This window comes from Labrus mixtus, chromosome 2 (assembly GCF_963584025.1).
Source record: "Labrus mixtus chromosome 2, fLabMix1.1, whole genome shotgun sequence".
Lineage (NCBI taxonomy): Eukaryota > Metazoa > Chordata > Actinopteri > Labriformes > Labridae > Labrus > Labrus mixtus.
In genome coordinates this window covers 24,008,458-24,029,674 of record NC_083613.1, presented here as the reverse complement: position 1 = coordinate 24,029,674, position 21,217 = coordinate 24,008,458, and the positions used below count along the sequence as shown (strand labels likewise).

The 21,217-nt window shown below is 40.8% G+C and overlaps 1 protein-coding gene across 4 annotated transcripts in view; it reads right to left on the bottom strand.

Moving 5' to 3' along the window:
* The window catches only part of inpp4b (inositol polyphosphate-4-phosphatase type II B), a 136,814-nt gene that overhangs the window by 99,144 nt on the left and 16,453 nt on the right, over positions 1-21,217 (bottom strand). For 2 of the 4 annotated variants that reach the window (XM_061057476.1, XM_061057483.1), the window contains exons 3-4: positions 17,560-17,678; positions 11,435-11,551 (exon numbers count right to left, since the gene is read on the bottom strand). In XM_061057476.1, the coding sequence (XP_060913459.1) occupies positions 11,435-11,551; positions 17,560-17,678 (236 nt within the window). Of the gene's footprint in view, positions 1-11,434; positions 11,552-14,227; positions 14,342-16,770; positions 17,006-17,559; positions 17,679-21,217 lie in introns of those variants that run through there. The other 2 variants (XM_061057491.1, XM_061057499.1) reach the window with 2 other exon arrangements.

Genomic DNA, 21,217 nt, shown 5'->3' with positions numbered 1-21,217 from the left:
GAGAAAAGCTACGTGACATTATTATAATCAACAAACTACTGTATGAAGGAAAACGGCTATTCCGGCAGTGATATATTTAATGTTTACACACACAGGAGGGGGGAAGTTATGAATTACTGTCATCAAACTCTGTTTTAAATATATCTCAATTGACCAACTGTGGGGTTTTATTTGCACAAACCCAGCACGGCTGTACAGTGTTCTGGCACACATACTCACACGGCTATGAATGCTGCTTTCCCAAAGGCTTACACATGTGCAGAAACACAAAAACACACACTGTAGCGGGGCCTGGTCTGGCTGGCAAGCTCATCAGTGGCTCAGTTAGCCATGGAAAATAGCTGCCTTTACACACTTACACTTACACACACATATATACACAAGCCAACAAGCATCAGCACTTTCCACCAGTGCCTCTCAAAGGAAACCATTACACTGCAGAAACCCGCAGGAAGCCAGGCAGAAAGGGGATTTTCTCAAGCACTTTTCCGCGCTCTCTCTCGAAAAAAAAAAAAAAAAGAGAGAGAAAAAAAACTAACTTACACTAAGCTACTTTTCCGGAGAAGAAAAAAAGATTACAGTCAGCCAGGCGTCTAATTCACCTGTGACCCAGTAATTCATTTGGCTGATAATCTGCTATTGCAGGTGACACTAACAATCAGTGATATGATGGGTAGAGAGGAGAGGGGGGTCGGGGAAGTATGGGGTTGGGCTGATTGGTGGAGGAGATATTTGATTAAATTCTTAAAATGAATAATGCATTATGGAATTGATCCGGACAAAACCCCACCTTGAAGAGATTGGAGTGGGATTATAGCGGGAGGAGGTTTCAGAGAGGTTACAACAAAAAAAAAAAAAAGGAGGTTTTGTGGAAAGGTGCACTTCAGCATCAAGTGGTTACCTGCTGCATGATGACAGAACACAGTGTGAGTTACATTCACTGTAATGGTGTGTGGTGGCGAGACATAGTCCTGAAGGTGTATTGCACATGTCCGTAGGCTTGTCAGAACAACCGCCTTGAGGAAATCTCAGCGAAAGTAGTTTTTGTTTTTCTGTTCCTTTTAAGTTAAAATGCCCCGATGCGTAGCTGACTCTTACGGAGAGTGCCAATTTTATCCACATTAGCAATTCTAATCACTTGTTACCCTTTCACACTGAGGGTGACATGATAAAATTGATGCCACTCTCTAGTCTGAACAGCAAATATGAATATGAAGCAAAGACTACAATAAGAGGAGGGTGAAGCCATCTTAATGTCACCTTTAAGGGTTTTTGGAATACCATTTTGACTACTCATGTTTGGTAATTGGGTATTTTTGAATATACAGTTTTGGTTCTTTAGAGCCAATTGTTCCCATCTTTAGATTTGAGTTTGGACACCCAGAGGGTCAAGTTAAGCAACATCTATTAGTTAAGGGGACAGCAAGCAGACAGGAAACAGTCAAACCTGTCACCAAAAGCAGCCCCCCCCCCCCCCCCCCCCCCCAACCCCTTAATTAAGATTTACCATTATTTAGGGGGTTAGTAATGTGAAAATTGACCCTGTACAATTTTCATGACCCATAAGGACCCAAATCCTTCTTTTGTACCGGGTTTTTAAAATAATAATCAATAACAGTAATTCTGCAAAGTTGGACATTTTGACATGGGCTTCCGTAGTGGTTGACCTGTTTGGAGACAGCACAAAGTGGCCACTTATGGAACTGCAGTTTTGAGTAGACGCTTAAGTTCCCCCTGTGCTGATTGATTTCAAATATAATGCTTAGCTAAGCAAAGAAGCTGCTCAACAATGGAAAGAAATATTTCCAAAAAAAGAATGTATTTTTTGTTCGTTTGTGTCACTCCAAATTTTCTGCAAGCTTTTTATATTTTGTTGCCTAAAAATATGTCTACCGACAGTGTTTTGATGTTCAACTATGCATTTATGTGTACATATAAAAACTACAATTCATGTTGTTTTATTCTATGTCGTGTGCATGTATAAAGAACACAGAGTGATCGTACATGATGGTGTAATAATTTTTTAATGCATTGTGATTTCTTCATCGTCACAATATGAACCACTGTAAATACTAATGAAAAACCAATGATTTATTGGCACTGATCTCATCGTCACTAATAAAGCTTTCCTGTCATACTTCTTTTAGAAATAAACTGTGAACTCTTCTTGTGTTACGGTGTGGTTTTGCCCTGGAAAAGAAGGGCGTCTCCTCATGGCAGCAGGGGCAGACATCTGCTCAGCAGTTTTTATAAGTAATTAGCTTCACTGCTTAGATTTAGTTGGTTGCCTTTAATGAGCGTGCACTATTCCAACAACTATTTTCACAAATGACTGCATACTGCCTCACAACAAAAAACCTAGAGTGCACTTAATTTCCAACAACAGTATAAATTCATTGGCACGAGTCACTTTATTGAAGTGTATGTCAACACAGAGGGGGGAGGGGGGGGGCGAATGTGGGAAAAAAGAGTCATTATCTGCTGCTTTCCTACAGTAAACAGGAGTTTGAAGTACTGTCATCCAATGAAAGTGGTATCATTACTGCAGGAGAGGCTTTGAATAGAGACAGGAATGTTTTATTCCCTCAGCCTGATATGTAATGCTGTTAACAGCCCGTCCATGGGGTCTTTCAGATGCCATGTGAGACATGTGTAGTGTTAACCTGACATGGCTGACTGAGCGCTCAGTTGTCAAAAAAAAAAATAGCACTAGACTGTTCAAACTTTCTATTCTCTGGGGTCAGGGACCATTAATCTCCCTCAATTGTCATCTGTCTGGCTCCAACACGTTTTACAAGTGTGCTCAACTTCACAGGATTTCGGTTTTAATAAGAAAAGGCAGGCAGAGCTGTTCTTTTAAAGCTTTGAATGCAATCGTGCCTTGTCTGTGCGTAATTTCATGTTAAAGAACCACTATAATTTATTATGACCTGCCAAATGTGTCAGACTTCTAAAAGGCAAACCCCATTCAGGTTTTGGAGTTTTGCCATGAAGTATATTTTCAGGCGCTATAATATTAAAAGCTGCCATGGTTGCTTTAATGATGAGCTTGATTTGCAGGCTACATTCACATACAAGCCAAACTTTACTCCTCTAATATCAGCATATTATCCATTCATTTTCCATGTCACTATTGCCTACTAATCCATAACAAGTCATTTATTGTTGTTGTGGTGTGGCCCTAGCACTTAAAGCAAATTTCCCATCGAGAGGCGTTTTATTGCAGCCAAAGTAAAAGCATTTTCAATTATTATACAATGCAAAATAAATTGTGCTCTATCCTTTCTAGCCTGATGTTATTGTATCACTTTAGCTCTTAATGGGGCATGAAATGCTGGGGCCACCAGTGACAGTTTATAGGAGAAATGTTAAAAAACAAAATCAGAGGCTCAGTAATCAAGTGAATAATAAGCACGGCTGTCAAAGCACAGACATTTCAAATTAGAGAAATAAGTTGAAATCAATGTGAATTTATGAACAAGTGTTTCCAAAGACACTCTGCAATGCCTGATGGGTACAGGGCGGATAAAAGAGAGGCAACGAGAGGATTTAGAGAGGCAACTGGAGGTTCACAGAAGCGTAATAGTGCAATCCATCAAATTCACTCTTTGTTGCCTGCCTGGCTGGAATGTGAAATTAAATGCACATAAATGAGCATAATTTAAGGCCGGCTGGAATGGGGGCCGAATGGGAGAATGGCAAAAGTGGAACTTCTGTGCACAGTATATCATATCATAACCACTGAGGTTGCAGCATAGAAAGTTAGGGTGTTACTACACATCATTCTGTGGCTGTATTTTCTCATACACAATCACCCCTCCATACGCCCCCACACGCAGCGATGCCAGTAGCCACCCCTCAAGTTCCCACTGTTATGATTGTTCCCGCTCCATGCGCTCGCTTGTCAATGTCTTGATTGACAAACGTCAAAGCTGTCATCATTTATGCAGCTCACTCCTCTCTGTTGTGACTGGTAGAGTCACACCTCTGCAGACAGTCACAGACTTTTCACTGAATTTTTCAGGAGAATTCATTTCGCACACGCTAACATCCTTAAACATGAATCTATCTTTGACCCACTTATTCTAGAATTATTATACACCCCTTTACCATCACAGTATGGCATACGATAGATTGTTTCCCCTGTATTGTTAGTCAAAAGCTGCTGGTGTAATCACAGAGCAGAGCAGGATGAAGACCCTGAAACACCCAAATGCACTGATTGAGATTCTTAGTGTCCATTAGTTTAGATGTTCATAACTGGCTGTGGCTAACGTGGCAGAGCTTGTAAGCCAGCTGATTCCAGCTCTTCAGGAGGACAAGTGAAGCTGGGGTCGCTCCTGCTGACTGTCTGTGAATGGGTGAATAAGAAGCAAATTGGAAAGCACTTTGTCCGTTAAGATAGAAAAGCACTATTTAAGTGGACTTTAAGTGGAGTCCATTTGCCATTTACTGTGGCCATACTCGGCTAGCCTGTAGTGTGAGAGAGTCACTGATTGTGAAAAAAATAATTACTAACAGACACTTAAGTACACACGCTGTACGTAAGGTGGTTAAAATCAATGCATGTTCAAAAATACTTCACAATGTCCGACAACAATATAGACTCTGGGGGTGACAGAGAACTTTCCAAGCAATCCGGTGTAGCCAGCAGTCAACGATAAACAACATCCAACCAAGACCTCCTCTCAAAGCGCACTGCATTGTTTATAGCCCAATTAGCAACTGGAGAAGCGATCGTGTGCTCTGATCAGAGGCGAAGCCAAATGCACTCCATTCCTCTGTGAAATGTCTGCAAAATTACTGCTGTCCCTTCTGGGTTCATTACATTCCACGGAGGAGCGCCTGTTCATCTGTTTGTGGGGAGTCTCAGTTTAACTGTAGGTAATCACTTAAGGAAATGACGGGACTGATAATGATGACGATGATGCTTTTGATGCTGATGAAAATTATGACAGTGATGGTATTTAGGATGTTGTTGATAGTGATCAGAAGTCTCACAAGAAGCTGTTGATGTTGCTGAGGATGATGACAATATATCTAAATAAAAAAAAGAAATGCCTCTGTGCACTGCCTGTCAGCACCTGTGTCCGATCGGACTACATGCCGGTCGTTAGCTTACTGACATTAATGAATTGCAGTGTTTTTGTGCATAAACCAAAGATTGGACAGCCCTGAACAGAAACCACAACACAACAAAAAATTATTCAATTTGTGTAGAATCCGTAAACAGAGATTAAAAAAGGCAATGAAATAATCCTTAAAGAGGTTCTGAATAAATCTGTATTTTTCCAGGAAACAACACAATAACAGACCTTAATTAATAGGGAAAAAAAAACTGTTATGTATCGACTGTTCTGACATTTTGAGTTGACATTATTCTAATTGGACAAGAAAGTATGCCTCCATTGGCATGGCATGCATCCATTTGAGTAGTAGATCTAATCTTAAAATAGAGGAGAATGGTTTCATGCTGCTCAGAGCTATGGTAGCAGCATCGTTAAAATCTCTCACACTTTTGGCCTGGCAAGTCTGGCAGCGAGCGAGGAACAGAGAGCTGTCGCTAGTTTGACAAATTTTAGTATTGCCGACTTGAACAGCAGTACTTTTCAGCACTTGTGACATTGGCTGACATTGGCACAATGATGGTGAGAGAGGTAAAGTGGCCTTCAGACAAGAGACAGTCCTTATCTGAGGACTGTTACTCACGTAGGTTATCACTGCTCAGCTGTCCACCCAATCACTACCAAGACCTTTCTTGGATATCTCTGAGATTGCTTCTTGTCAAAGTGTGTGTGAGTAAGTGTGTGTGTGTGTGTGTGTGTGTGGGTCCTCCAGCTCTCTCTCTCACGGTTTCCTCTTTTTCAATGCCCATGCTTCCAGCCCCCCCCCCCCCCCCCCCCAAGCTTTTTCTGGCAGTAAACTTGTGCACTTACAGAAAATTCCCACCACATTGACACTCATCCAGCTAAAAGCAAGTGGCTATGCCAGAAATATGTCAAGTCACCGCCTTTTACACATCATGATTATTGACAGGGCAGGATTAACTGGGGCTGGGATTCTCCATACTTCAGCAGTTCATAATTGGAGCGACAATTCACCGTGGAACAGTGGCTGCTCACACTGCCTCCTGAGATGTGGCTAATATCTGCCAGTCAAACACTTCTTAAATCAGGTAGACAGCAGAATGAGAGATTCTGCGACCAGCACAAAATGCACCATTGTATGGTAGAATTGACACCTACACAAACTGTATACAGTTTAATGCGGAAAACCATTGAAATAGTCTATTTAGTTTTCTTTTTAACATTAAAATGAATTGATCATTTTATAAGTGGAAGTTTAATGAAATGTTAACTGAGCTAGTGCAACATTCACAATGATATTTGCAGGCTAACAGACAGTTTGGTGAAGACATAGTCTCCCTTATACACTGCATGTATGTGATGGTTATTCTTAGTACAGGGCTTTAACGGCCCCTTTGGTTTCTTGCTTTGGATCTCTTTGTATTATTATTTACTCATAATAAATGCTCCAATGGGTTCTAACACCTGGAGTGACGCGGTGTCCTCCTCTTCCTGATTCCAGTGAGACAACATTAATGATTTCCATTTCTCAAAGACTAGTTTTCAACAGGTAAGAGTTAAAAATTGGGGGAGCCACTGAATAAAGTCACACAATACCTCATACTACCTACTCTAGGTACTCCTCTGTGCAAACCCCTATCCAATTTTCTTTTTTTTCGCTGTGTTTGTGGCAAAGAAGTCTGCGGTTTGAGATGGAATTTTGATCACGTCGTTCTCCATTGCCCCCTGAATCAAAGATGCCTTGCTCTCTCCTTGTAGTGCAGATCATGTGTGTATTTGTGAACGTGTGTATTTGTGTGTGTTCATCAGGTTGCTTGTGGCAGCAAGAGGATAAAATGGCCATTACAGTCGCACAGTAAAAACCCCTCTGCTTGTGTTTTATTTGATTGAATACATTTTATTGCAGCTTTATGGAAATGGCCGGACATGTGCCATTTCTGTGCTTCCTCAGATGAGGTCTTTTGTTTGTCACAGTACACGGGCACAGCACGGAAAGCAATCTAAATTCCGAACCATGGCCAGTAATAGGAATGCAAACGGAAAACTGCGTTACGCGTTCATCCCAGATTGCAGAAAGCAAAGGCAGGATAAATGAGGCTGTGATTAGAGGGAAGAGCTCTTCCAGAGGCAGCTTTCCTCTCCCTTTATACCACAAGAACACTCAGTAATAGGTTTGCACTGACAACAAACCACAGGTCTGTCATTAGTGGGGTGTCTTCAGCCCTCTTCATTGAGGTAAGTGAGCACAAATCTGATGCATCCAGCACCCATTCATAACCTAATTTGCCTCCTTGGTATGCTTTTAAGTAAAGATTCTCTATTTATCACTTTTATGAGCCTTGCTCCGATTCCTGATGAATTTTGAACATAATGACTGGCTACTCAGACTTTATCCAGGAGCCTTTAACTGTTTTTCTGGCTCCATCATCATCTGCTCCTCCTCCTCCTCCTCCTCCTCCTCCTCCTCTCTCTTCTTCTCTCTCTCTCCATCTGTATGCATTCATGTCCCATTATTGCATGCTACTCACTTTATACCTTCCTGGGAGTTTTAGTGCTGAAGTCTCCCAGGTTCCTGTTGATCCTTGTTGCAGACTGCCTACTGCCAGGAACCTCCAACTGCTACTAATATTATTATGAGTAATACTTACTGTTTCATTAGTCATGGTTAACTACTATTTTATTTGCATTGCTACTATTGTCTGAAGTAATTTTTGTTGCTGGGTGTACATCTCTGTCCGTCTATCTGTCTCCCTTTGGGTCTGTCTGTCTGTCTGTATTTGTGTCCCTCTGTCAGTCAGATTGGTTGCCGGGATGTTTATCTGTCTGCAGTTTTGTCTCAACGTTTGTCCATCTATTTTTCTCCCTCTGTGTACGTGTCTCTGTCCCCTTATGTGACTGTCTCTGTCTGCCTTAAAGTCCGACTGTCTGTGAATCTGTATGTCTGTCTGTCCGTCTCCATGCACCTCTATCCCCCTTTTTGTCTTTTTGATTATCTCTCTATCCGTCTCTTTCTCTTTCGCTCTCTCCTTCGATCCCACCTCTCCCGTTGCAACAGCTGGTTGTTCACTCAGGTTCAGTTCACTCAGGTTCAGTTCACTCAGGTTCTGCTCAAGGTTTCTGCCTGTCAACAGGACGTTTTTTCTTGCCAAATGTTTGCTAATTTCTGAATAGATTTTTTGGTCTCTCTTAATAACATAACAAGTACGGTCTAGAACAATGTTCATGAAAAAATGATTTACACTTCTAAGAGAATCTTTGTTGAAGTCATAATGATCACAAATTTGGCTGAGCCTTTGATAGAGTTGCTTTCCGTGAAGAGATCTCTTTTTAGCCAGAGGTAATTCTTCTTTATTCAGTGATGACAATGCAAGCTGAAAGGGTATTAACTGCCCCTGGGAATCATTCAAAGTGCAGTCGCAGGTAAGACATGAGTGACAAAGTAAGGCTAGCCTGTCATCCTTTGACAAGCAGGGCTTGAGGGTGGGATCACTTACACCTGAGAGATATCTTACCCTGTCGTACTCCTTCTCACACCTCCACTCCCTCACTTATCGTCCTCTCAGCCCCTGTGCGTGTTCTCAAATATTCATGACCAAGCAGCCAGTGTCATCTTGGAATATCTAAATGGGATGCCCAAGGCGGAGGGAAGTCATCCGCCTATGAAATTCTCCACGAATGTTAAAGCAGTCATCTATAAACCTCGCTCCATCAGTTCCCTCCCCCTCATGTTAAAATTTCCTCCCATCTTATTTCCACTCCAGAACTCTTATGCTAAATTGTCACTGTGGTGTATCAGACAAAACGGCCAATTTGTTAAATTTTTTAATACATATTCAGTGGTTACCATGTGTGCTGTCTGCTTTCCATTGCAGCGAATCAGCTCGTGGCACAACATCTGCTGCTGGAGCCAAGAGTGATATGTAAAAGTTTTGACAGCTCACACGCAAACAAAGTCAATTTGCTTCAATGCAGCCTCTCTCTCTCTCTATCTCTCTCAAATAAAAGGCAATATTAAATGACTGAGGCCTGGTTGAGTGATTCCCAATCTGACTCTTTTAAACAGATTGGGGCTGACGCATTGTGCCAGCTCATGTTCTGGGTTATGCATGTGTCACTTGAGGAGTCTCTAATGAGAGCCAGACAAGAGCACTGTGCCCGGCCGAGCAGAGACGGCAATCTAATAGCCAACCACAGCGTGTTAGAACTGGTGCCTGAGAAAAACAACAAAAGAAAATATGATTCTCAAGAATTGAACAGTCACTGCATGATGTCTACCTGGAGAAACAGAGAGGGAATTATGTGCAGAGTTTTTTTTTTTTTCTTTTTTTTTTTTAACGGTCACAGAAAGTTGTGATGCAGCTCGTTTGAAAACTTCTTCTTTGACAGCTATGGGTGGCAATGAGTGAAGAAGGCTCGACAGCACCTGTCCTGTTTGGCTGTTGGTTCAGCCTTAAGCTCTAAAAGCCGGGCTAGAGTGAAATGCTGTGGTTGTCTATCAGTGACGGCCCTGACAGACTGACAGGAGCTACTGAGAAATATCACTCAGAGAGAGCCAGACAGTGAGGGACAGGATGGACGACATTTAAAATTCTAAATTCTAAAGTAACTTATAAAATAAGATATTACCCAGTGTGCATACGAATGCCACTAGGGAGCAGCTACCTGCCTCTTATAATAAAGTCATCCTCAATATGTTGAATTTAGTGGTGAATATTTCACCAGTTCTGAGGGAAACATCTTTGTATTTGCTGCTGGGCTTCTTGTTCAGTGTGTTTAGTGTTCAGTAAAACCTCTAGTGGCATCTCCATACAGGACACAAGAAATACTCCCAGGATGGGGGGCGGGCAATGAACAGAGTTTACACAGCGTTTGGCTCACATGGGTGTTGTTCAACATGAATATTCAAAACACACCTCAGAATAAACCATTGTGTTCCCATTCCAAGCTAATTTCATCTGGGATTATGTTGCAAGGCTGAATTCACAGAGGTAAATAACTACAGAGCAGACACACGAGTTTATACCACTATTTAAAAACCAACTGGTGTGCTACATGATGCAACTCACATTTAAGTAAAAACAGACTCATGTAGGGAATTTGTCTTTCGCATTTTTGCCATGTTTTTTTTTTACGTTTGAAAAGAAACAGAGGTCGGAGATCAGTTTTTCCTGCGTGCATTGCTCTCACACTACAAAGATAGGTGGCTTACAAATCATAAGATCACAAGAAATTTTTACAAATTTTAACCCTTAGTCCTTTAGTTTGTTGATTAAATGCAAACAAGCAGCAAACTTTGGAGAGTGTTTTCAGATCACATTTTTGGCAATCCAGTCTATCCTGGCACAGCGCTGTGTTAGATAAATAAATTACAAGTTGGATGAATGTGTTATCAGCAGGTGGACTTTCTATTAGCCTAAAATCTGCTTTTCCTTTTGTTACCAGGGGACACAAGTACAGGCCCACTTCTCTGAGGGGAATATTGTCTGCAGTAGGTGCAGAAACTTGTGCATGTTATTATTCAGGTTTAACAGTAAAATAAGTTTACATATTGAAGTGATGTTTAACTAAATCATGAAGCCCAGCATTAGACACAGAGTCTTACTGTAAGTGCATAAAAAAATACTTACGCCAGACAAAATGAAAAAGCAACAATGCTTGTGCTACTGCTGGCTTTGAGCCACTAGATAATCATTTGCACCTACTCCCCACTGCTATAATGGAGTCCTCGCTCATCGTAAAGTTCATGATTGTTTAATTGCAAGTTATGCCAGATTAAGATTTTGGCAGCATTGGATGAGTGGGTTTCTTGATTGAGATCATGCTCACACCCTTGCTGAGGAGCATGTTATAGAGTCCTGTTTAAGATGTCTGAATCAGAGGGCACGGCCCATTCAGGATTCTGTGCCTGGCTCTTTTTTTTACATTCCCACTGATGTGACGACTGGTTTTCCCAGGAGATCATCGCCTGAGAACAGCTGCTATGCTCAGATGCTGAAAGGTTAAACACCCTATTCTTACAAGACTCAAAGCAAAGGTCTTGTTCTGAGAATAACTTAAAATAAGTGACAACGAGGACAGTGCCTTGTTTACTGACAGCCAAGCGTTCAACTCTTTGCACCTCCGAATCTGTAGGATACATTTAAACATAATGAGATGCTGCTGCATATTTCTCTTAGCTTTTCATGTTCTTCCCCTGTAAAGTTTAAAGCTCACTGCTGCAAAGCCAATACTTCAAAGACAACTGCTTCACAACAGGCTTTGAACACAATCTCATCATTAACTTTCTCGCTCACAAACCACATGGAGACATACACATAGACAGGGAAACACAGCAACTGTTTACTCACAGATTCCTGGCTCTTGTCCTTTGCATCATACACAGTCAGCTTGACTAGTGTCTCCGGGCTGGCAGGATACTCTGAAGGGAAGGTCACCCCCGTCAGAAACAGCGGGTCTTTGTTCGCCTGTCAGACAGAGGGACAGCACAGAAACAGGTTGAAATACTCTGCGTGTGTGGTGTGTGTGTGTGTGTGTGTACCCTTGTGCATGTTTCTACTGCAACACACGTGTTCCTTAAAAAAAGCGTTGAAGCCAAAAGGGAGAAAAGGAGGGAGAGGGGGACTTTGGTAAATGAGCCAACAGCTGGGCTCAGCCTGTCCTCCTCCTCCTCTTGGCGTTTTCTTCCTCTTCCTCTCTCCTCCCATGCTGCGTCTCCTGGGCACAAAAAAAAGGAGTAGATAGAGCTCTCCCTGGTGGGTCTACCTGCAGCTCTGGCGTAACTACAGTCTCCTAGCTTAGACTACAGGCCAGGAGCAACAATTGGTGACAGGTAGGTTGGCACAGCGGCAAAAGTATTAATCCATTGCTCCAAGCAGCCAGTGCTGGGTCTTTAAACACACCAGAGGGCTGCATAGCGTTTGCTAATATTCACTCACAACTTTCCTGTAATCACTAAGCCCAGTCATCACTTCTGCACCTCCTGAACTGCAGGGCTAGTTTCTGCCATGGCCTGCACAGATTTTGCTTTCATTAGACCAACAATAATGTCCTACCTTGACGCATGTGTATCTGGTGTTTTCTGTAGATTTAAAACCCTCTCTAACATCATTTGAGTGAGGACCTGACTGTCAGTTGTTTCACTGTTCAGGAGGAATCCTCTTTCCAACAGGCATCAGTGCCTCAAGAAATGAGGCCACATTTCTCTGCCAGTATCTGAAGTTGTTCTCCAGTTTCAAAAATGCTTTGCAAAAGAGACTTTTCTTTAATTGTGTTTAATTGTGCTGTGCCTGTACAGATAGGATAGCTGAAAAGAGCCAGGAAATGGGAATGACAGAGATACAGATGACATGCATGAAAGGCCCGAGGCCAGGAGTCGGACCTGTGGAACAATATGTCAAGGACTGTAGCCTCTGTATATGGTGCGCCTGCTCTACTGACTGAGGTTACATCATTTGTTCCAATAATCTTAACAAGCGTTAAAAAGTTGTTAAAAAATCGTTAAACAAGTAAGTAACCTCTGATACTTAATATTTGAAATGATCTGTTAAGAGTGTAAGTAGTAGTAGTAGTAGAGCTTACTCAGATCATCATCCTTTTCATTTAAATAGAACCAATATGGTATGGCCAAAATGCCCACCAAATATACTCTTACAAACTCTGGACATTCTAATTTACCGTTGTTAAAATGCAATACATTCTCACACAAAAACAAATGTATCGTACAAAGAGCCAAAGGGACTTTTCTGAGAAGGGTCAAGGATTGTTAGGTCAATTGGTTTCGGCTTTTTGAACAATTTCAAAGTATTTTGTGTTTACAGTGGGGACTTCCTCTTCCTCTGCACGCCTCTGATGGGCGTCTTTAAAATGCAGCCCCCTGAGACGCTGTGAAGAGAGGCTGGGGAGCTGTAATGAGACTGACACAGACAGAGTGGCAGACATGTATAAATGTATGGTCACATACTTGAGCTAAAAAAAAAACCACAAGTTATGACACTGAGGCTGGTAAGTATGAATGATATCCACAATAAAAACAGTGGTAACATTTCATTTAAAATCTATAAATATGGCTGACCCTGCACATAATCACAAGGGAAATAATCACGCTGGTGTTAAAAACTGTGGCTGTGTTTTTATGGCATTTGTTTTTTTTTTTCTTTTTTGGAGGGGGACAACTTAAAACCAAATAAATATGTATGAATACTTATTAACTTAAACTCTGGTGAACTTGTGTTACATCAGCATCATTTGGTTTCTTTAGAAGTGTTTTAGTCAAATATAAATTCATCGGATGAAGGGATTAGTACTAAAAATGGACACTGACGGAAATATTGTCTGAACATCTTAATGTCACAAATTACTTTAAAGTAACATAGTTTAAATCTCATATTAAGGTTAGATCAAAACGTATACATGGATACCACAGCCTCTATTACTCTACTTACATCAGTCTGATTTAGAGAAAGTGTGCAGTCACTTCATTAACACAACAGTAGAAATGCAGATTTTTGCCTTAAAAAGGCCTGAAGATTCCTTTAGTTTGTGATTCATAGACAACACAAATGGTAAATTACGCAGCTCAGGTGTTTTAATACACCAACAAGAGAGGGTCCAACAGAGAGATGTCGGAGGATTTGGAGGCAAAGCGTGAAGTACCCAAATAACGTAGTGTACTAAACACACACAAAGACAGAATTATGTGTTCAGCTGCACACACACACACACTGCAGGAACACATAGACCTATCTCCTCGCCGGACCACTAACCCCACTGATCCTGCAGAAATCTTCCACTGGCTGACAGAAGGGAAACTAAACAAGTCTGCAGCTTCTTGTTTCAGCCTCTGCAGACAGGGTAATACCAGTCCTGATGCCTGGTGCCGTTTTGCCGCCCAGCCATGCAGCTTTGTGGTTTGTCTGCACAAACATCCTTAAAAACACAGCCCAAACACAGCACAGTGGGTACACACACACAGAGTTACCGATGCTGTGCTTTGAGCTTAGTGCTAATCTGGATGTATATCACTACTGTAGCTGACAAAATACACAGAGCCATGAATGTTCAGGTACACACACACACACACATATATATAACCCCTCATACCTCCCTCACTGGAACACTGAATAGGCCTCATTCAGACTTACCATCATGCTTGGCAGCCTCAGCAGCAGCTCAATCTTCTTACTGATGGGCTGAAATGGGCTAAAGTGCTAAGCCTGTCTCCATTTACACAAAGACATAAGCCACTCTGTCATACAAGTGGTCAACATACGCTGTGGAAGGCAGTTGTAGTGTTCTTGTCTTTTTGTCCATTTGGGTTGCAGACATCAGTGAAACGGCTAATTTAGCACATTAGAGGGTGTGTGCCATGATTGGGTTAGGGGGAAGTACGGGATTTCCAGTGAGTCTCTCTCTCTCTAACTCTCCCTCCCTTGTCTACTTATAATAACACTCACTCACACACACACACACACACACACACACACTTTTTGGACTGGTTCCAGGCAGAGGGGTCTTCGCTTCACTAGCATGACATCAAAGGCTGTTTTATATCCCTTTGGCTTTGCATGACGTCAAATCCCCCTCGAGTACCACCACTCCAGGACCCATCGCTCCTGTTTGAGGAAAGGGATTTTCCTACAAGATAGCAATTTTTTTGTCTCGCCTGCCTCAAATGCAATTTGTCTAAAATGTTTCCTATAGCACTTGAAAGAGATTTACAGGGCTTTAGATTTGTTTCTACTCAAGTTGTCACTGGTCCTTTCTGTTTTACCGACACTAGATTTAAGAAACAGAGCCCACAACTTTGTACCACTTTTACAGTATTCACTGAATTAGTTCTACTTAGTATGAACTGGCGCCGGACCAATATGGTATTGTTTTGGTCGATACCAATATCTATACTGGGGAAAAATAAATCTGATACCAATAAATCAGCCAATATCTTTCTAAGATCTATCTTCCATCGGTAGAGATAGATATAGATATACACATTTATTGTGTTTGTCACTCATATGCAGTTATTAAACATTTAAGGAAAATATCTACAGTATAAGAAAAACAAGTGGAAAATGAACTGTGCATGTATGCGCATCACCGCTCGACACTCTGGAGAGTGATAATGCTTTTTGTAATCTATATGGCACACTGCTGGTGACAGAGAACTGCTAGTGAAATACAATGAAACCCAAATGAAATGCTTTTTGACGGGTGAATATATCTAGTCATATCAGAGAAAAGAATTAGCCAATACCGATATACTTGATATACTAATATCGGCCGCTATGATCAGCTGGCCTGATCAATAGATCGGACTCTAGTATAAACTGGCTGCTAATGTTTACTGTGACATTTTTGGGTGAGAAATGTATGTGCTTTATTGATCAGTGCTGACAGGCATAAACACGAGGCTTGCACCAAAATGTGTTACCAGATTTGTCAAATGCCAAACATCCAAATGAGACCCTTAAATCATGCCAGGAATTAAAACAGCAGCTCGATCCTTCATTTCAATACACTGACAACCGGGTAAAACTCTTAGTATGTGTGAACAGACTGAAGCATCTACAAGACCTTTTTGATAGAGCTGAGCTTATATCAATTTGATTTCAAAAAGAGGAAATTCTTAAGAAGAAATCGCCATTAAGTTGTTTTTTGTCAGTCAGTGATCAGTGGTTGTAAGTAAACTTTCTGAACTCTAATGTACCACCCCATCCTCTCAGAAAACATTTCTTCAGGAGAAACTACACAAATGGTGCAAAACAAAGCTGAAAATAAAACCAAGCTGCTAAAAAAAAAAAAGCAATAATTAACCAGCTACTCCCACAACACAATTGGATCACAGAATAACATTATGTGTTTCTAATTCAAGAAGCATTCAGGGACAGTCAGAACTTTAACTTGAAAGATTAGCATTAAAATACTTTTATTATCTTTTTTTGATTTTCTTTTAAACCTAATCACTGTCTGATGCGTTATGGGAAATGGTATAGGTAGCAGATGGCATGCTTCATTATTCCGAAATGAAGCCCTAATATCATATACCATGATCCCGTCATAATAAACCTATCACATGAGTAGAGGGACTAATGCTGGAGCTTTAATGCAACAAAGACCGTAGTCAGTGTCCGGCAAAGTCGGCAGCAGCTGCTGAGAGCTGGCATCCAGGGAATGTGACAAACAGGAGAAACACAAGGGGCAGCCCAACTGTCTTCAGGTTCATACTACACACACTAACCCCCAGTACACACGTACACATAAATACTCACACGCTCTGGTCTTTCTTTGGTCACAGAGGTTAATGACCATCTGCTGCTGTGCATGTTGGACGAAAATGTATGAGTGGGAAATCCTATTGCTAACCACTGTCATGACAAGACACCTCTGTTCCTCTATGAAACACTAACAATCTATTCAAAAGATTTGTGAGAGTCCCACTGATTTTTTTTCAACCCTTTGATTTTTCTAAGCCTGAAAAACACTAAAATATTGTATCTGATTTCTGCCTGAAGTTTTAAATATACTTGGAAATGCAAAAGTAAGGATCACTTTTATGTCACTCTTCAGACTAATAAAATAAAAATAAAACAAGAAGAAATCCTCAGACTATGTTAGCTAACACCACTTATACTGCTGCAAACCTCCTTATTAAAACAGACTCGTATAAATAACAAAAATGTGCACATACCCTGTTTTTGTTGAGCCGAAAGCAGTCCATATCCGCAGCCTCAAATCCTGATCATTACAGCCCTGAAATCAAAACTCCAGTGGCTCTCTGAGTATCTGCAGAGCCGGCTGAGCCAGCATACGCTACCCTACCACATCCTGTGTTCCTGCTCACATACTCATACACACAGCGAAAACGCACACACGACTGTTCCCCTGACAGGACTGAGGGGAAAAGCAGATGAAGTGGAGTCTTTGAAAGAGAGTTATGATAATTCAGCTGCACTGGATGAGCAGGAAAATGAGGAGTGTCGGGAAACTTGGAGGGGGAAAAAAAAAAAAGTGTGTGTGTGCTTGCACATGTGTGTAAGGGGGTGTTCCACAGTGGGACAGGGGGGCAGCTGTTCCTGCCCAAAAAAACACTTGTGTGGTAGGAAATTGATGTCACACTGGGGGGTTATAAAGAGATCATTTAAAGAAGTCAAAGAGCCCAAAAAAACACTTGCATTGAATGACATTTCCACACAATTAAACCCACAAAAACCGACTATACATACTCAACTCTTTAAAATGTCTAGACTCAACTGTCGTATGAAAGAGAAGGCAAACTCTCATTGTCTGTTCCAGTTCAATGAATCAGATGTGGAGAAAAAGATGGCAGACGGAGATGGAGAGAACACCAACAAGGACTCAGTGACCCGGAGACAAAGCAAAACAACAAACATCAAAAGGTCACAGAGAAGCACGGGAGGATGGGTCATGTGTGTGTATGTGTATGTATGTGTATGTGTGTGTGTTTGTGTGTCCTTACCTCCACTATCTCTGTGCAGGTCTGAGTGACAAGGTGCTGCTTGTGGGGATCTACGACAGCCACCTGGACCAAAGCATTGGGCTTTCTGTCTCTGCCTGAGGTCACCAGATCCTTACAGGCTGCAGAGAGGAGGAGAGTAAGAAGAGAGACAGGAAGGGATGGAGAGAGAGAGAGGAAAAGATGCAGAGAACAGGAGAAGAAAGGAGAGAAAGGGATGAGAAGAAGAACAAAAAGCAAGATCAGAAAGGAAGATGATTTGGAGAGAGCCTAAAGGTGCACAAATCAAATGCTAACACTTTTTCCAAAACAATGAAAATGACAATAAATGTGATAGAAACATGGCTCAATAGGCAGAAGGACAAAAAGCTGGCGATCCCAGCTGTCAATGAGCGAGAGGCAGGGTACACCCTGGACTGAGGGCAGATTTAATAAAAACATTTTTTTTTTTTTTAAAAGCAGATTGTCAGTCTGGCCTGCTGGCTTTCAGTGACAGGAAGACTTTTGATCCCATGATTCCTTTATAGGAAACTGATGCTTCCTGGTTTTGAATAGAAACGGCCCCTAACAAAATAACTCATCAAAGCAAATTGAAGCATCTTTCCTAAACAAACGGTACGAATCAGAGACATCCTAGTGTTCTGACTGCAGTAAAGTCAGAAAGAGCAATGTTGCATTTTAGGAACTCAAATAGCAACAAAACACCTCCCCCTGTTCTGAACTTTCAAATTTGTGTTTGTGCATCTTTGTGTGAGGGAAAAACTTTTATTTCTGTGGTTATTTCTTACTGACCTCTTACCCAGACAATGACACCATATGGAGTTAAATTGTTCTATTAATGAACATTTGTTTACTCTCGAGTACAGTAATCTCTTGGATCTTTTCCAAAAGCTGCTTTCTCTCTTCACGGCACGATCCTGGCATGTTGACAGCAATTGATCTGCTTCACAATGCCCGGTCACTTTTACACATTATTTTGCATAACGAAGTCTTGGATAATATAATACACTATGGGTGAAATTCCATTAAAATAACAGCACGAGCAGAAGATTACTTCTTGGTGTGAATCTCCATCGTCTGTGGCAGGAAGTTTAACAGTTAAGCAACTCAACAGCGACAAGAGATGAAAGAGGTTTCTGTCTGAGGAATTTTAAAAAGTGAAGAGTCAGAAAAAAAGTTAGACCAAGAAGTGAAGGGTTCAGAAAAAGGGCATCAATAGCTCTGATGCTTGTATGGAAGAGATCTTTCTTTTCTAAATTTTTAAAATAGTTTGTCTGATTATTAAAAAGATAAGGAAACGTGTTGTTTTTCCAGTTTGCAGAAATCAGTCCTTCAAAGTTGTAAATGAACTGCAATTTGTTCAGAGATACCTACAGTACGCATCACAAGGTTAACCTTTGTTCATACAAACCCAGAGTGATCCTCATCCATTGCAAAACTAAGATTTAAGCAGACATTTTTTAATTGCACTCAGAAAGCTGAAAGCTTTTGGTGGTTTTATCTTCTTTAAATCTTGCTGAAGTGATGTTAAAGGCTTTATATGCGATTTTTTGATCCAGCAGATGTCGACCTTGAGCATAAAACCAAAACATCTTGCGCTGCATTGTTGTGTTAGCATGCTAGTGCCAGCGACCTTTATTATGCTCGTATCTTCACACTGCATGTAAATTTACCCGCAATGACCGTGATCTAGAAACGCTTACGTGACATTCAGTTAAGCAGTGAGTACAGTATGTTATTCTTCTTTTCTCTAGTCCCTCAATTAAACAACTTTTATGAGCCGGGACGAGCCGGCCGGCTGTCCAGGCGATGTAAACAAACTGAAGATAGGACTCGGAAAACTGGGAAAGCATCACAGAGAGTGGGAATCGGGTGTTACACTCATTGTAGACAGTCATGACTCACAGAGTTATTTTCAGAGGATATACTTGATTTCTATTACATTTAAGTATGAAAAGTCGCATATTAAGCCTTTAAAATATACACTAGGTTGTTGCCGTACTTTTATAAAAGAAGAGGATATTGTCACACCAATGATTTCCTCCTCTGTTCAAATATAGGTATTATTGTTATTAAAGGTGCACTATCTAGTTTTGGTAGAGAAATGTGAAAGTTGGAGATGTGTACAGATTCTGTGATATATGTTCATAACTCGATACACAAACTGTCCTCAGAGGAAAATGTGGTCCCTGGAACACTTCGAAGATAAAATGCTACGCGAGAAGTTATGGTGGGGGGCCCGCAACAGTGAAACCGTTACTCTCCTGGTAGCTTTAAAGCTCCAAACACTGTTCCAGGGACCCATTTTGTCCTTTGAATAAAGTGTTTGTATTGAGTTCAGAAAATATTGCATAGAATTGAAACTTCTACAACTTTCAAATTTCACTACCAAATCTACATAGTGCACCTTTAACATGTGCACTGTGATAACATGTTATCAGATAACCCCATTTCTTACCATTCTTTCCTAGGAGCACTGAACACACCATATAATACGACATGTTAAGGACAGCAGCAGGTGTAGGTAGCATTTAGTATTGAGGTGTGTGATGAGAGGCACTAACTAACTAAAGAGCCAAATGTGAAAAATGTGGTGCTTTTACACTGAAGACGTTTTGAAGCTCAAGGATTTTAGGATATTGTTTTATTCTGCTTTTTCTTGACTGCAGTCACAAATCATGAAAATTGCCTAAGTTTAAACCTCGGCCATACTGTACAGTAAGTAGGGATAAACATTTTCAGCAATAACCAGAATGCATTGAGCTAAAACTGCAGCTCATTACAAATCAAGAATTATAATTTTTTTTGCTCATTATATCATACCAAAAGGTGAATATTGGTTTTCCTCCCTCAGTGTATATTTCAGGTGAATTAACCAAAAAAGCAACGACAAGAGAAATAACACAAGAAACTCAAATTTGATGTGGTCTTTTCAGTTCATAGAGATTTAAATTTAGGTGTAAATATAATTAACCAATTACTATAGTGTAATGTTGATACAAAACATATAAAGGTGACACATAAAGTGACGACTGACACATAATCAAATTAGCTAATTCCTCCAATCCATCGGAGTATGTCTCCACAAAAGATTAACAGAGTGTTTTCCCTTTAACTATTCAAAATCTTTTTTTTGTGATATCAAATTTAAGTGCTCAAATGAAGCAATAACTCTTCACATCCTTGAGCTTACACTTAGAGTTTTTAGTAAGAGAATTAGGAAAAGCGTCTGCAGAAAGGGCACCGCCACAGCAGGGGAGCATGGGGGTGAATAATGAAGGGATCGAGGGAATAACTCGCTCTAAATGGACTTTAGTGCATGCAGCTATTACAAGGTAAACCTTGAAGTACGTCTACTGCTGCAGATATACAACGATGGTAATGCTATTGCAAAGAATCGGTTTGTTAATCAGGCTAGTTTTAGTGTTCTAAGTTTATATATTCAATGAATTTATTTTCAGTATAAGCATTTGTCACAGGAAACATTTTTATTGTTCGAATGTTTTTGGTCCTTTACATGAGAAGTCCAGTGTGGACTATAGGTTTCTGTACCAATTTGAAACAGTTGAACACATTTATAGTATCCTTCTCATCTGAATGACTTTACATTTGAGGCTTTAATGCAGCATGGTTGCACCTTATAGAATTGGAAAACCACTCC